This window comes from Mustela erminea, chromosome 20, assembly GCF_009829155.1.
Source record: "Mustela erminea isolate mMusErm1 chromosome 20, mMusErm1.Pri, whole genome shotgun sequence".
NCBI lineage: Eukaryota > Metazoa > Chordata > Mammalia > Carnivora > Mustelidae > Mustela > Mustela erminea.
The window spans coordinates 1,485,436-1,500,323 of record NC_045633.1 but is presented as its reverse complement, the minus strand read 5'-3'; the positions used below and the strand labels follow the sequence as shown (position 1 = coordinate 1,500,323).

General features: G+C 57.2%; 2 protein-coding genes across 3 annotated transcripts; one reads left to right on the top strand and one right to left on the bottom strand.

The window, feature by feature from the left end:
- The first annotated feature begins 11 nt into the window (after positions 1 to 11).
- APOBR (apolipoprotein B receptor) lies at positions 12 to 4,495 on the top strand. The gene is made up of 5 exons (XM_032328690.1): positions 12 to 202; positions 544 to 3,225; positions 3,310 to 3,575; positions 3,667 to 3,768; positions 3,799 to 4,495. The coding sequence occupies exons 1-4, from the start codon at positions 146 to 148 to the stop codon at positions 3,734 to 3,736; spliced, it is 3,075 nt and encodes a 1,024-aa protein (XP_032184581.1). The 5' UTR covers positions 12 to 145; the 3' UTR covers positions 3,737 to 3,768; positions 3,799 to 4,495.
- IL27 (interleukin 27) lies at positions 4,373 to 8,982 on the bottom strand. Of its 2 annotated transcripts, none has more exons than XM_032328711.1 (5): positions 8,840 to 8,982; positions 6,741 to 6,913; positions 6,559 to 6,657; positions 5,991 to 6,149; positions 4,373 to 4,907 (listed from the first exon to the last, which is right to left on the bottom strand). In XM_032328711.1, exons 1-5 carry the CDS (start codon positions 8,868 to 8,870, stop codon positions 4,656 to 4,658), a joined length of 714 nt encoding a protein of 237 aa, XP_032184602.1. In that variant the 5' UTR covers positions 8,871 to 8,982; the 3' UTR covers positions 4,373 to 4,655. The 2 variants fall into 2 exon arrangements, with proteins under 2 accessions (XP_032184602.1, XP_032184603.1); XM_032328712.1 differs by having other exon boundaries at positions 6,765 to 6,913.
- Between the last annotated feature and the right edge of the window lie 5,906 nt (positions 8,983 to 14,888).

The window sequence follows — 14,888 nt, the reverse complement described above, 5'->3', positions numbered from 1 at the left end:
GGGTGGGCAGGGCCTGGATAGGGGGTGCGTCAGGGAGACACAGGGGAAGAGGAAGTGTCTTGGGCCCTGGGGAAGACTGCCTTGTCTCAGTAGGTGGGGGCGGTCATTTGTCAGCTTTCTGGACACACAGACAGAGACAGACAGGATGGATTTCCTCCGACTACATCTCCCTGGGCTGCATCAGGCCTTGCGGGGAGCGCTGGTGAGAGGGGCAAGGAGATGCCAGAGAATTTCACCCTGCTCCCTGGGGCCTCACCTTCCCTCCTTTCTTTGAAACTCTCCTCATACTCATGATCCCTTTCTCAGGATCAGGTAGCCTCCTAGCCTGATCGTTTCTGGATTTCAATCCCCCCCACCTCCATAAACAACATCCACCTACCCCAAATCTAGCCCCTTTCCTTCTTCTTTCTGCAAATCCAGTTCTCTTTCCCCTCCTAGAGCCCAGACCCCTCTTCTGTGGCCTGAGTTCCTCTGGGGCAGGGTCCCAAGGGAGAGGGCTGGGGCTCCCCCTAATGCCTTTGTCTCCTCCCCCTTCCCTTCTAGGATTCCCTCAGCTCCTTTGTCTCCTACCTCATGGGAGATGAAGTCCCTACTGCAGACAGGAAGGAGGAGAGGGCGGCCGAGGAACTGGGAGAGGTGGCTGCGGGAAGGCAAGGGAGACCTGAACAGAAGGAAGCCCAGGAGGCCCTGGAGGGCCTTGGAGGCAGCCAGAGCCAGGAGGATGGAGAGCTGAGAGGGCCCAGAGAAGCTGGAAGACGCCAGGAGGGAAGTTCAGCTACAGAACAGACCTGGGCTTGGGAAGAAGGCAGCTCCCACGGGTCTCAGGCAGAGAGGCAAGACACCGGGGTCCAGGAGGCAGCCAAGGTTGCCAGGTGCCAGGAGCCAAGGGCCCACTTAGAGGCCAGAAAGGAGTCCGAGGCAGGGTCTGAGGCTGGTGGAGACAACAGCAGCCAAGCCCAGGAGAGTCAAGGGCCCAGTGAGCAGGAAGTGAAGAGAGAGGAGACACTAAGAACCCGGGAACAGGAGGAGGAGGCGGAAGAGGTCAGGGAAAGAAAACCAGAGGTGGCCAGGAAGGCGGAGTCAGAGTGGACCTGGCACAGGGAGCCTGAGGGGGTGGAAGGTGCCGATGGGCAGAAGGTAGCAGGGGACAGCAGGAAGTCTCTAGAACCGGCCAAGGAGGCAACTGCAGAGGAGATCCGGGGGTCTGCAGCCAAGCAGGCCAGGCAGGAAGAAGAGCTGATGGTGGTCCTAAGGGGTAGTGAAGGCACAAGGGCACAGGAAGCACAGGAGTCGGGGACAGAATGTGAGGCCAGGACAGCCTCGGTCAGGGAGGTGGACGGGACAGCCTCAGCTGGAAAGGAGGGTGACCTCTCCGGAGCCAGGATGACAGAATATGGGGAAGTCTCAGGAGAAGAGCCCTCAGAGGGCACCGGGAAGACCTGGGCCTTCGGGGAAGCCTCCAGGGGAGGGCAGGAGGAGGAGGCCGATGAGAACAGAGAGGCTGAGATGAGCTTTTCCCCCAAACAGACCCGGGTCCTGGGGACTGAGAGCGCGGAAGGACCAGCTAAGGAGCAGAGAGCAGGGGCGGGGGCTGCAGAAGGCCAGGGCTCAGAGGGGGAGGTAAGGGAAGGCTTTGAGGTCCCGGAAGCTCAGGGGGCGAAAGACGCTGAGGGGAAGCAAACCTCCGTGATCAGGACTGTTCCAGCCCGTCTGGAGGAGGCGGCGGCGGCGGAAAAGGCCAAAGAGGAGGAAAAGGGTTGCCGGGCCTCAGAGGCTGCGTTGCCCAAGGACAACCTGGCAAATGAGCCTGAAGAGGATGCTGACCTTGAAGTGGCCCCAGGGGCCAGCAGTCCTGAGAAGGAGTCCAGCGGGGAGAGGAGTGATGGGGAGGCTCAGACAGGCGGAGAAGCACAGGCGTGTAGTGGGGCGGGGCGGGGCGACCTTGAGCATGAAGTCACGGAAGGCCGGGCACCTGAGCTGGTGGCAGGCCCCCAGACCCTGGCGGAGCAGCCCGAGGAAGAGCTCTGGGAAACTTCAGCCCTGAGCGAAGAGGAGACGGCAGGGAGCCCGGAGGAATTCCCCAGGACCATGGGAGGCCTGGGTGGGGCAGAGGCCTCGGAGAGGCAGAGAAGGGATGCAGAAAGAGGGGACACCCAGGAGGGAAACGCAGATGCAGAAGAGGGGGAGGTTGCAGGAGGCTGGGCACCGGAGGAGCCCGGGGTTGGCCGAGAGTCTACGTTCCCAGATGTCCCGGAGGCAGGCGGGGAGGGGAAGAAAGCCCAAGAAATAGGAGCAGAGGAGGGAGAGACCCTCGGAGCAGAGAGCCAGGGGCTGGGTGGAAGACACGGCGTAGACGCAGGGACAGGCCAGTCCCTGGGAGAGTCCGATGCCGGAGAAACCAAGGATGAGGAGGCGGAGGCCGCGGTGCCCTGGGCGGCAGACCCAACACCCGGTGGACACGGGAGGCTGGAGGAGGCCACGCTGAGCCTCCAGGACAGCGAGGACCCAGGGGCCAGTTCTTTGGCGGCCGAGATAGCAAGGGATGATGTAGCTCTGGACGGAGGGGCCGCGGGGGCGGAGGGAGGGCCGGCAAGAGAGGCTGGGGAAGCTTGGGGCTCCGAAGGGAGACAGGAGGTTCGGGGAAGCGTCGAGCTGATGGAGGTTACACGGGGAGGAAACCGAGGCCGGCTGGGATTTGGCCCAGAGGGCTCAGCGGACGAGGAGGTGGCTGGCAGAGGGGCCCAGGCAGAGGCTTCGGAGGCCAGAGAGGGCGAGCCCAGGGGAGAGCGGGTGGAAGCCAGGGGGCCTGCAGTGGAGGAAGGAAGCTGTGGGACAGACGGCTTTACCTCGGGCTCCCAGGTGCTGAGGGCAGAGGGCACCGTGACCACAAGGGAAGCCGAGGGGCTCCCGGGGGGACAGACGCTGTCGAAAGAAGAGGCTGTGGGATGGCCAGTGACGGAGCAGGGGCAAGGCAGTGAGGGGGGGTGTGGGGAGCAGCGACCCGAGGAAGAGGCAGACAGACCCCTTGATGTGGAGGATGCTGAGGAGACTGAAGGCCGGAGAGCAGAGGCCGAGGAGATTGTTCCAGAAGGCCTGGAGGACGTCCCGGGCCCGGAGGACCAGTCAACAAGCCAGGAGCCTGCAGAGGCCGAGCGTGGGCCCCACAGGGAGACGGGGGCGACGGCAGGAAGCGCCGGAGGGGGTGCTCGCGGCCTCTGGAGTGAGGTGAGAGCTCCAGCGGGGATCGGGGTCTGGATAGGGCAGAATCTCGAACCTGGCCCGTGGTACCCTGTGCTCCTTTCCCCACAGGCCCTGCTCCCTGGGGCTCTCCTGGACGTCTCCGTCCCCCGGAGCCGGGTCCTCCTGTCTCGCAACTCCTCGCTGCGCCGCTCCCGGCCCTCTTCCCGACGGACCCGCGGGCCTGAGCGGCAAGAGGTGCCCCCCAGCCCCCCACCAGAGGAAGAGCTGTCAGCCCCGGAGCAGAGACTTCTCCAAGCAGAGGAGCCCCCAGAACCCAGCCCCCCAAAGCCTGAAGGGACCCCGCTGCCAGCCAGGAGAAGGCCCCTGGGACATGGGTAAGCCCGGGGGGTGAGGTGGCTGGGCCGGGGTGCGGAGGAGGCTGTGGCCACCTGGAGGCCAGCGCCCATCCCCTGTCTCTGTCCACAGGTTTGGCCTTGCACACACGGGTATGATGCAGGAATTGCAAGCCCGCCTGGGCCAGCCAAAGCCGCAGTGAGGGGCCCCTGAGCCCCCCGGGAGCCTGGCCCCGCGTGAGGGTCAGAAGGACTGCCGAATCCTGCGTCGCCTCTCCATCTGCCACTCTGGACACGCTGTTTCTGCCTCTGGGCCTCAGCTTTTCGGTGTGTTATTCATGGAGCAGACAGAACCAGACGCCTGTGAGAACCATGAACTTGAGGAGCGTGACTCGGTGATGCAGCCCACCAGGACCGCCTCTCACGGCAGGTGCTCAGCACCTCTCCCGTCTGTCTTGGCCGTCTGGAGGACAGAGCGGACGCGACAACTCTCCCTGCAGCCTTGCCTCCCTGATTGCTCCCCAGTCCCCACCGGGGGCCTTCGGGGGAGCTGTGGAACAGTCACGCCAACCTTGGGGGTGGGAACTGGCCCAGAAGAAGGAGGCCAGTGGCGCCTCTGAGCTCCATTTGCGATGGGAAACAGAGGGCACCAGAGACCTTGAGCTTTCCAAAATCTCGCAACTCTGCTAGTCACCATGGAAACCACCAGCCCAGCAAGCCAGAATAGAGGAAGGAGCCCCCAGAATTTAGGAGCAGAAAGAGGCCCAGGGTGGCCAGAGGCTACTGACTCCTGTCCGTCGGGGGTCAGGTACCCCTTCTTTGAAAAGAAGAAGCCAAGGGAGGATGAGCGTGCTTTATTAGGCACCCCGCGTGGTGGCCTGACCCAAGGACAGCAAGCAGGCTCTGAAACAATAAATAAACCATCATTTCCCTAAACAATAAATAAATATCCAACAAATAAATATCTGCCAGGGACCGGAGGGGCCTTAAGTTATTGGGGAGGGGTTGGGGCGGGAAGCCAGTGGAGTCCTGCCTCGTTTAAGGCCCGTGAGCCGGAACTGTCCCGTTGCCCAGACTCCAGTCCTCGGGTCCTGAAGGGTGAAGGGCTGAGAAGTCACCCCATCAGGGCTGGGAGTCGGACGCCGAGCCTCCCAAGGCTGGGGCTGTGTGTCCGACATGGGAGAGCAAGACCAGGTCCCTCACGGCCCGAGCCAAGACAAGCTCCAAGGAGTGCAGCAGCTGGTAGGTGTAGAGGAGTCGGGCCCATGACGGCTGCGCTGACACCTGCGAGGGACTCCCGGGAGCCCGTTCGAGCCTCCCCTTCTGCTCCTCACTGTCCTCCTCCTCGGGGAGCTTGAGTCCTGCTGCCAGCTCCTGCGGGGAGATGCCCACGGGTCAGGCAACAGCCCAGCTGCACCCCGGAGCGCATCCCTGTTCCTTTATGTGCCCGCTGGTACAGAATGACATCAGAGATCGCAAGGGGCATGATATCCCCGGACAGCCCCTCCTTTAGAGCTGCCATTATGTCACCATCTCCCACGTCCTGCCTGGTTTTTTTGGTTCAAGAAAATGGAAGTCAGGGGCGCCTGGTGGCTCAGTGGGTTAAGCCTCTGCATTTGGCTCGGGTCATGATCCCAGAGTCCTGGGATCAAGCCCCACATCGGGCTCTCTGCTCAGCGGGGAGCCTGCTTCCTCCTCTCTCTCTGCCTGCCTCTCTGCTTGCTTGTGATCATTGTCTGTCAAATAAATAAATAAAATCTTAAAACAAAAAAAGAAAAAAAATGGAAGTCATAGAGCAAGTCGCTGCTGCTGCTCATGGAGAGCCACATTCATCCAGGATCACCCTGGGCACTTGGGATTCCAGAAGTTCTTCTCTTAAGGGTCATCTTAGGATTGGAAATGGGCAGAGAGGTGGGAAGCTAGCTTTTAGGCTGCTTGCATTTTCTATTTTCCTTTTTTTTATTTTTAAGATTTTATTTATTTCTCAGAGGGAGAGCGAGAGAGCGCAAGCAGGGGGAGCAGTGGGCTCCCTGCTGAGCAGAGAGCCTGATGCGGGGCTCGATCCCAGGACCCTGGGACCATGACCTGAGCCGAAGGCAGATGCTTCACCGACTGAGCCACCCAGGAGACCCTATTTTCCTTTTGTTAAGAGGAAAATGCCAGTTTCCCTTGGGAATGTTCCGGAAGGCCTGGTGACGTGAGAGGCTGAGGGAGAAGGGAGCCAGGTTGGCTGCTGATGCCAACAGCCGTTCTGGGAGCTTCAGGGCTGTTCAGACCAAGACCCCAAGAGAGGGCAGAGATTCAGGGGACAGAGAAAGCCCCCCCGAAAGAGGGCCTAGAGCATCTCTGTCCACACTTACCCAAACCTGTGTTTTTAAAAGGGAGGCAAAGACCTTCATTTTTTTGTGTTGGTCTCTGGGTGTTGAGGAGGCGGGGTGGTAGGGGGGAACATGCTACCTGGAAGCGTAGATGCCGCTGCAGATCCCGGAGATCCAGCCTCATGGTCCACAGCTGCATCTTCTCGGAGCTGGTCCAGCCCCCCTGGCTCCCCAGGCCTCCCAAGAGGGCATGGAAAGGGCGAAGCATCTTGGAGAGGAAGCAGAGCCGGTCTGGGTCCTGTGGGAAGGAAGGGAAGGGGTCAGACACGCCTCACAGGCTGAGGATCCAACCCAGCTGCCTCTCCACCGCCCTGTCGCTCTCTGTCCGCAGCCCCGCTCTGACCCCTTCTTCGCCACCCCCTTTCCCCATCCATCCCCTCACTTGTGTTTTTATCTTGTCTCTAGCCTCCTTCCAACCCTAGCCCCCTCCTCGTCCCAAACCTCTCTCTCTTCTGTATGTACGACCTCATTCTCACACCACTCCTTGCTTCCAGCTGAACCTTTATATCCAAGGACACACTCAGCCTCATCCAGATCTGATTCCTTCCCAAATCCATTTTCTGTTCGATCCCCGACTTCCATCTCCGTCCAGCCGGCCCAGCCTTACTGCCAGCTCTCCTGCCCCAATCCACCGTCCACCAACTCACAGAGAGGCTGTGCCAGGCCTGGAAGGTCAGGGAGACGTTGGGGAGCTGACCCCCCAGGGGCAGGAGGTCCAGGCGCACTCCTGGCAGGTGGGATTCAGCCTGTGGGGCAAGGTCTGTTAGTGAGGGCCCGAGGGAGGGGGGATTTGCCCACCCTCGAAACCGGTTGCATCAGGGAGACTCACAAAGCGGTGGGCGTGGGTCCGAACCTCGGACAGCAGCTTCCTGGCGAGCTGCAGGCTGACCCTGAACTCCTTCCGCAGCTCCTGCAGGCTCAGGGGGGACCTCCCTGGCGGTCTCGGGAATCCCCAGACACCAGCTCGAGCCAGGAGCAAGGAGAGCAGCAGAAGGCCGAGCCCTGGAGAGAGGGGGAGGTGGTGGGCCAGATGAGGGCAAAGCTTGAGGGCAAAGCCCGTGCTCTGGGCAAGCCCTGTGCGCCGTCTCGCTGACCCCGCACAGCTATCAATAAGAGGGAAGCTTTTGAGGATACCCTATGACGTCTCTGTGTGAAAGGAAAGAAGTTACCCCTTGTCCAAGACAGACACAGCCTTGCACAGAGTACCCACCTTTGCAAGCAGATGGCAGGCTGGATCTTGATCCCCACTAACTGCCTTGGCTAAATGTCTTTTCAGTGAACAGCTTGCTCAGCTATATGTGGTACCCGGGGGCTATCGTATTATTATCTTTTGCAGATGAGGAACATGAGGCTCAGTGAAGTTGACCAGCCCAAGTTCAAATAGCTAGAGGGTGAGGGAACCAGGACTGGATTCCAGATCTGCCCGAACGCAGAGCCTGGGTGCTTCCCCCAGGGAACTTAGAGGAGGCAGCCACCTCCCCTGCAATGGGCATGCTGTGTTCTGCCAGAGGATTCCTTGAGCTTAGCCAGGCAGCTCTGATGGCCTGAACTAGAGTCCCGGGGGTGGGCAGGCAGTGCTGGAGGCTCTATCCCAGGGAGTCAGAAGGATGGCTTGATCCGGCCACCGCCAAGGCAGGTGGGTCCCTCTGCAGTGTTGGAAGAACAGGGGGTGCCAAGAAAAGGAGGAGCGCCCAGACTGGGAGGCAGAACCTCTCTTTCTCGTCCAGGTTCTTCCCTCGAGCAAGTCCTCTATCTCTGTGTCTCAGGCTCCCATCTATAAAATGGGGGAGTGAGACCAGCTGATTTCTGAAAGTACTTCCTGCTCTGTGTTTCCTGGAAAGAAGAGTGGGGGGAGCTAGGGTGGGAGCCACGGGAAGCCGGCGGTGTCTGGCGGTTTCTCCATCAGGGTGAGGAAATCGAGCAATCACTGGAGTTACACAATTCTCGAAACACAAACCAAAACTAGGCTGTAAGTCTAAGTCTGTTCCTGCTCACCCTCCTCTCCATGCCTCTCCCCTGTCTGATCTTGATCTCTAACCCCTGGGCTCCGCTCCCCGAATTGTCCTATAAATAAAGACCAAGGGGGGTTTCTGGGTACTTCCATTCACCAATGTACTTCCAGAGGTGGGGGGCAGCGCCTGCGACCCCCGTGTTCAGGATCCCCTGGCTTAGGGACCCCTCTGTCATCCCAGAGACTTCCGATGGCGTGGGGTTCCTCTTAGCTCTATTTTGAGGGAAAGTGCGTGCCCCCAGGCTCTGGTGGCTATTGCCCACCCAGCCCTGAGCTGGGCCATTTCCCACTCTGCATCCTGTCTGAGCTCTGGCGCTCCGGACCTTTCCCATGGCTTCTCCCTACCCTCTGTACCCAGTCCTGGGTCCTTGGCCTTGGCTCTATTCCCATCCTCTAGCCCTTGGTCCTTACCGTGGCCCTACTATCTGCTCCTCTTCCTGTGGCCCTGGCTCCAGGCTCTGACTTGAGTCACCCACAGAGGATCGGATCTCCTTCCAAGCTACAGACCCTTGGCCCACTTAGGCTGCTGACTCCTTGGCCTCAGCCCCACACTCCAGCCAACTCCTCCTGCTGTGCTTTCTCTGTCAGCCCCAGTTGTCAGCCAGACTGTCTTGTGCCTGCTCATTCACTCAAACCGAACTCTTCATTTACACGCTTGGTCCTGGTCCTGGTCCAACTGCCTGCCCACCTCTTTCTCATCCTGTCCTCCGGCCAGCCCTGGCCGACCGATCACCCCCTGTCTCTCCTGCACCCCGCATTCATGCCAGACCCATTCCCATTCTCCGGTTGACCGAATCCCGTATTCTTAGTCTTGGCCGAGTAGCCGTCCCATCCACACCCATCAAGCCCTCCCACCCCCTGCCCAGTGTCCGCCAGGCTTGCCCACCCTCCACCCCCAGCCCTGGCCTCGGACTTACGCCAGCCAAGGTCGCCTGCCATCTGGCCCATAGTGGGGCACAGCCCGTGTGGCCAGCCATCTCCCAGGCCGGGGTCTTATACTGGGGGCCGCGCCGGTTTCACTTTCCGTCCTGCTTGTACTTTCGTCTTCTCTCCTCACCACCCCTTGCTGAAATGGGGAAATGTCATTTCCCTTCCCAGAGGGGGCGGGATGTGCAGGGGGGCGGGGGGGTGGCGGGAAGCTGGGGTTTCGGTCAAGCTCAAGCTCCAGACCCTCCGCTGCACTTCCAGGACTGTCCCTACGCTCTTGTCCCCTCTCCTGGGTGAGTTCTAGGGACCGGTAGGTCCCGGAGACTCAAACCGTTCTGTTTCACTGCTCTGTCATTGTCATCCCATTTCCATCACCCGCTCGCTGTCCTGTAGAAGACAGATGGCCAGGTAAGGGGATTGCCCACCAGAGAGGACTTCGGGGTGTGAGTCATCCTACTCTTCTCTGGTTTACCAGATGGCTGAAGGACGGACTGTGAAAGAAGTGGGGGGCTCCCTGTGGAGCTGGGGTAGGGCTTGATGTGGAGCAGTGCGGTCCCAGGCTGGGCAAGATCAAGGCTCAGTCTATGGCCAAGGTCAGGGCGGATGAGGATGTCTCCCTTCAGAGCCAGCAGCTCAGTCTTGGGCCAGAGTAAGATCTAAGATTAGCGCTGAGTCTATAACTAGGATCAGGACTTGGTCTAGAGCTTTGTCTGGGCTCAACATCCCGCCTCTGTCGGCACTTGGGGTCAGAGCTATCGATGACCTGGAGGGTCTGCTTGGGACTATTTGGGGATGGGCTTCGAGCTCTTGTCCAGATTGGGTGCAGAGCTTGGGCTGTGGTTCTGACAGGGCCCGTGACTCAGGTCAGGGCCCAGGCTTGGGCTGGGATAAGAGCTCTGTTGATGTCTAGAGTCAGGGCTCACTAGGCTGGGGTTGCGTGAGGTCAGGATGGGGCTCGGTCAGGTCTCAGAATAATCCAGCTCTGTGTTTCTGCTCTGCGGATGGCTGTCAGGGCTGGGCTGTACCAACCGCCGGCCTCCCTTCCAGCACAACTCCACCCTTACCCCACCCTGGATTTTCCATCTTCAGGGACAAGATGGGGGTTTCTTGGTCTTCCCCAAGGCCCACTTTCCTTTTGGGATCATGTGGGGTTTCCCTGTTGGGTCCCTGCAGTGAGACAGAAACCAAGGGGGCTTTCCCTTTCTATACTCTGCCTCCTCAGCCCTATATTGGCCCTGCCCAGTAGGGCCGCCTGGAACCAACTGCTTGGGAAGTACCAGTACATTTGGGGGAGCAATCCCAAAGGGTTGCCTGGAGGAGAAGGAAAAGGAAGAGCCAGCAGCTGGCACCTCCCTAGCCCGAAATAGTTTCCCTTGCAGTGTCCCCTAGCGGTGACAGCTCTTTCCCCCATATCCCATGCCCTTGAGGCTCCCCACCTGCGGGGGGCGGGGGGACATCCTGAGACTGATGGTGAGGACAGACCCAGGTCTGCTGTCTTTCTCACCCCCAAGTCCTGCCCTACGTTCTGGAGGCAAGCCAGCCCACTCACGCTCTGACCACAACCACTCCCCATCCTTTACGCGGACCTGCTCAGAACTGCGGTGCCTCTCAAACCTTGAATTCCACCTCCCGCTCTATCACCACAACCTCCCAATCCTCCCGGCCTTCTCTGAGGGTTCCCCAAGGCCTTCTGTCCCTTGTTGATTCTCTGCGCCTCCCTGTCTGGCTAAGGCTGATCCCTGCAGCGTCTTCCCTGCCCGACGCCCTGTTCTGTTCCAGCAACTGGAGATTTGTGCTTGAATACGATCCACCATCTCATACCAGCTTGCCTTTGCACAAGCTCTTCTCTTTGCCTAGAAAGCCCTCACTGTCTTCTCAGTAGTCCCCCGTTCTCAGCCTACCCCTTGTCACAGGCTTCCTCCCCTGAATAGCTCATTCTTTCCTACCATAAGTCCTGTCTGCAATGGATATCGTATATTTGTTTATCTTGCTTACTCTATCCTCATTCATACCACTCCGGCCATACTGTCTCCCTCATTGCTCCTAGAACATGCCAGGCATGCTGCTGCCTCAGGGCCTTTGCACCCGCTGTCCCTTCTGCCTGGAATGCTCTTCTTTTGGTTATCTGCAAAGTCCACTTCTTATGATCCCTGCTCCAATGTCACCTTCTCAAACAGAGTCCTCACTGACCTGATTAAAAGATGCAACCCTGTCCTTGGCACTTTCTCTTTTCTTTTTCCTAGAAAGAAATGTTGCAATTTCCAACCATAACTGTGGATATATATATATATTTTTTCCTTTTAGATCTATCAGTTTCTCTCATGTGTTTTGATGCTGTATTGTTTAGGTAGAGACACATTTAAGACTGTTATGTCTTTTTGAAGAACTGTCCTTTTATCAGAGTGTGATGTCTCTCTCTCTTTACCCATGATAATATTGCTTTTTTTCCATCCCCGAAGTTTACTCTGTCTGAAATTAATTCGGCAGGTCCTGCTCTTTTTGATTAGTGTTTACATGGTTTACCTTTTTTTTTCAACATACTTTCATTTTTAACCTATGTTTTTAATTTGCAGTGGGTTTTGTTAAAACAAAATTCCAGATTAATATTTTTGTCAGTTTAGATGGTATTTATCATTGTCTGCCATTAGTAAATAAATATTCTATTTTCTAACTGAAGATATCTATCCTGTTCTGAATGTGAGGTCAGTTGCTGGCCTTGGCACCTCAGTTCCTTGATGAGTTCAAGAAAGATCTTTAATTTGTACTTTGTCCTACTTCATTTCTGGTTGTAAGAGTTGGGCTTTATACCTTTAAAGAGATTTTATAGATTTTATACCTTTAAAAAATGCACATTGCCGGGTGGGTGCCTGGGTGGCTCAGTTGTTAAGCGTTTGCCTTCGGCTCAGGTCATGATCCCAGGGTCCTGGGATCGAGCCAAGCATCGGGCTCCCTGCTCAGTGGGAAGCCTGCTTCTCTCTCTCCCACTCCCCCTGCTTGTGTTCCCTCTCTCGCTGTCTCTCTGACAAAAAATAAATTAAAATCTTTTTTAAAAATGCACATTAAGTGTGTTGTTTGTTCTTCTAGCTCTGTACTTCAGCATGTTAATTAGATGTGATAGTGAATATCTCTATTTTTTTCTTCATTTCAGCAAGTAAGCTTTAAACTGTATTCAGTATTTTATTCTTAGCTGTTTATAGATGCCCTTCATTAGATTCCAGAAATCCCATGTAATCATAGTTTGTGGATATTATCTTTAATATATGTTCACTTCATTGAAATTATTTGCCTGTATCTATTAAGTCCCCCTGGCACTTTCAAAATATATATATTTTGTCTACCTATTTGACAGAGAGAGAGAGAGCAAGCACAGGCAGGGCGAGTGGCAGGCAGAGTGAGAGGGAGAAGCAGGCTTCCTGGGGCTCCATCCCAGGACCCTGAGATCGTGACCCGAGACAAAGGCAGGAGCTCAACTGACGGAGCCCCCCGGGCGCCCCTCCCCGCCCACTTTCTGTCCCTTTTCCTGCATTATTTTTCTACAAAACATTTAAACACATCTCACACTTTCTCTCTCCCCTTTTTTGGTCTGTCTCCACGTGCTAGAGTCTGAGACCCACACGGGTGGGCCTTCCTGCCGGTTATGTGCACGGATGTCCCCAACAGCTGGCAACCGGTACTGATGATGTCAAGTGGGAAGCTGGGCAGCTGGGTACGGTCCTCAGCCGACGATCTTGGCAGATCGTCACCAAGAAACCGGGGAGCCACGGAGGGCGGCTCCAGCCTCTGCGCCCATCCCTGGAGGGTGGAGCTGGGCCCCTTTCTGTCTACCTGGGCCTCTGTTTCCAGATGTGGATCTTGGCAGGTGAGCTGAAGCTTGGGTTGGGCTCCCAGCAGGAAATGGAAGGGATGTGGTGAAGGCTCGAAGGGCTGGAAAGGAAGCCAAGCGCGCCAAGCTCTGGACTCTAGCATGTAGCCAATACTTCTGGTGACCTCAGGTGAGTCACTGGCCAGCCCTGGACCTCAGGTTCCTCATTTAAAAGTAGTAACGGTTTTCAAATGCTGCTATTACGTAGGGAAATTAAAACCTAGATGATTAAAAAAAGAGGAAAAAGAACCATCCACCAATTTTATGATCATTTTCCGAGTACCCCGTTATGGCTTGGACCCCGTGGGGCACTCCACGGGGTTGCATGGGAATCCTGAGCCTAAGAAGTAGAAGTTAGAAGCTTCAGCTGTGACATCAGGATGGAATTAGGGAGGGGAAGTCTTCCTCGGGGCCACGCAACAGATCGGTGACAGAATGAAGACTGGAATTCAAGCCCCCTGCTTTCAGCTTGGGCCGGTGAGGGGAATCCCTGGGTCCTCTGATGTCAGCGCCAAGGCTTGGAACTAACGCTTCCATGAAACGAAGGTGCAGGCAGGAAGGCTGGGGGTAGGTGAGGCCAGGCTGGATCTGCGGCCTTACCTCTGAGTCTCCCAAGCATGGATGGTAGACCCACCCCAAGCCCCGAGGCACAGCACCTGCCCCCCATCCTGGGCACCCCACCCCACCCACACCCCGGGGGTCTACAGGATTCATTCTGCTTTCACCACGCCCCCTCCCCCAGACCTGGGGCCCTGCCTCTAAATGGGGAGTCTCTTTTGGGATCACCTTGGGAGTGTCTGAGAGAAAGGGCTACGGGGGTGGAGGGCGGGGGGTGGCTAACTACTGATGAGATGTTTATCGCTGGGTGTTCTGTGTTAGGAGAGGATGGGCTGACTGCGTTGTCGAGGAAGGAAGAATTTGAAGCCCAGGAGGCAGGGCTGCAGAGGAAAAACACCAGCATGGAGATAGAAAGTCCCGGTTCGAGTCTCGGTTCGAGTCCCGGCCCTACCGGCCCTTCCCCAAGTGTATGTGCCCTCTTGAGAGAGAGGCCCAGACATTCTGTGCTTCAGTTTCCTCGTCCACAAGATGAGGCTCATCATCCTAACCCTGCCCAGCTCTCAGCTCAGACATGAAGGTGCACTTGGGACAGCATGGGGCCTCGTGGGTCAGGGCCCCACCGGGGAGGGAGACAGACCTTCGCTTGCCCGGTGCCAACACTTGCTTTGGTCGAGGCCTGAAATCTCCCCATTCCTGGCCCATCTCCGGAGTGGGGTGGCTGCTTCCACCAGGTGCATAGGATGCCGTGAAGATTACGCACGTAAATGGCTGCCACGGAGTAGCTGTGTGATCTTAGGTGAAGTAACTAACCTCTCTGTGCCTGCTCTGTCATCAATAATGTGGGGAAAATAATACAAACTCGAAAGATAGTCTAGAAGATTCAACGAGCTATTATTTATAAAGCGAGTGGAACATATGGTAAAACTATAGGTTTTAGCTATTGGTAGTAGTGTAAGACTCACGAGGAAAGAAATGTTAGTTGTTGTTAACAAAGACGAGGGATGGTTGTCATCCATGGACAAAGGCTGAAGGAGAGTCGGAGGAGGAAAGTAAGAAACAGAAGAGGCTACCTCAGGAAGTAGGGATGGTTGGGGGTCAGGTGGTGGGGGCACAGGCAGAGGGGACCTAGTGACCGACCCAGAAACACGCCTCAGAACAGAATTCAGGCCAGAAGCAGAAATCTCCGGGCCAGGATGAGGACAGCCTCAAATCTGAGAACCAGTGATGGGGCTCACGCCTGCCCACCTGCCCGCACCCCACCCCCCAGGGGCCAGCCGCGGCTTCATCAAGCCTCTCTATGAAGAACACTTAGAGTGGAGACAGACCCTGGGCTGAGCCCCGGGACAGGCCCTGTCAGGTGTCTGAGGGAGACGGGCAGGCCCTGAGTGCTGAGGCTGACCCCGGGCCCCACACCCTTCCCCGGGCCCTCCCCTCGTGGCCTCCACGGGGTCTTGGCCCCCGCTTGCCGCCAGGTCCCTCACTCGTCTGGCCCACTGCCTGTGACACCCCAAGCTGAGTGGAGAGCTCACTGCCCAGGAAAGGAACACACTCACAGCTTGTATTTATATTTATTTTTTTTAGAGAGGGAGTGTATGTGCCTGGGCAGGGAGTACAGAAGG

Bases quoted from the DNA above. Each gene is read 5' to 3' on its own strand.
- IL27 (XM_032328711.1), bottom strand. From the start codon at position 8,870: ATGGGCCAGATGGCAGGCGACCTTGGCTGGC. The intron at 6,150-6,558 runs GTGAGTTGGTGG...TCCTTCCCACAG, and splicing joins AGGCCTGGCACAGCCTCTCT to GACCCAGACCGGCTCTGCTT. The intron at 4,908-5,990 runs GTAGCATGTTCC...ATCTCCCCGCAG, and splicing joins AGCGGCATCTACGCTTCCAG to GAGCTGGCAGCAGGACTCAA.
- APOBR (XM_032328690.1), top strand. From the start codon at position 146: ATGGATTTCCTCCGACTACATCTCCCTGGGCTGCATCAGGCCTTGCGG. The intron at 3,226-3,309 runs GTGAGAGCTCCA...CTTTCCCCACAG, and splicing joins CTCGCGGCCTCTGGAGTGAG to GCCCTGCTCCCTGGGGCTCT. The intron at 3,576-3,666 runs GTAAGCCCGGGG...CTCTGTCCACAG, and splicing joins AGAAGGCCCCTGGGACATGG to GTTTGGCCTTGCACACACGG.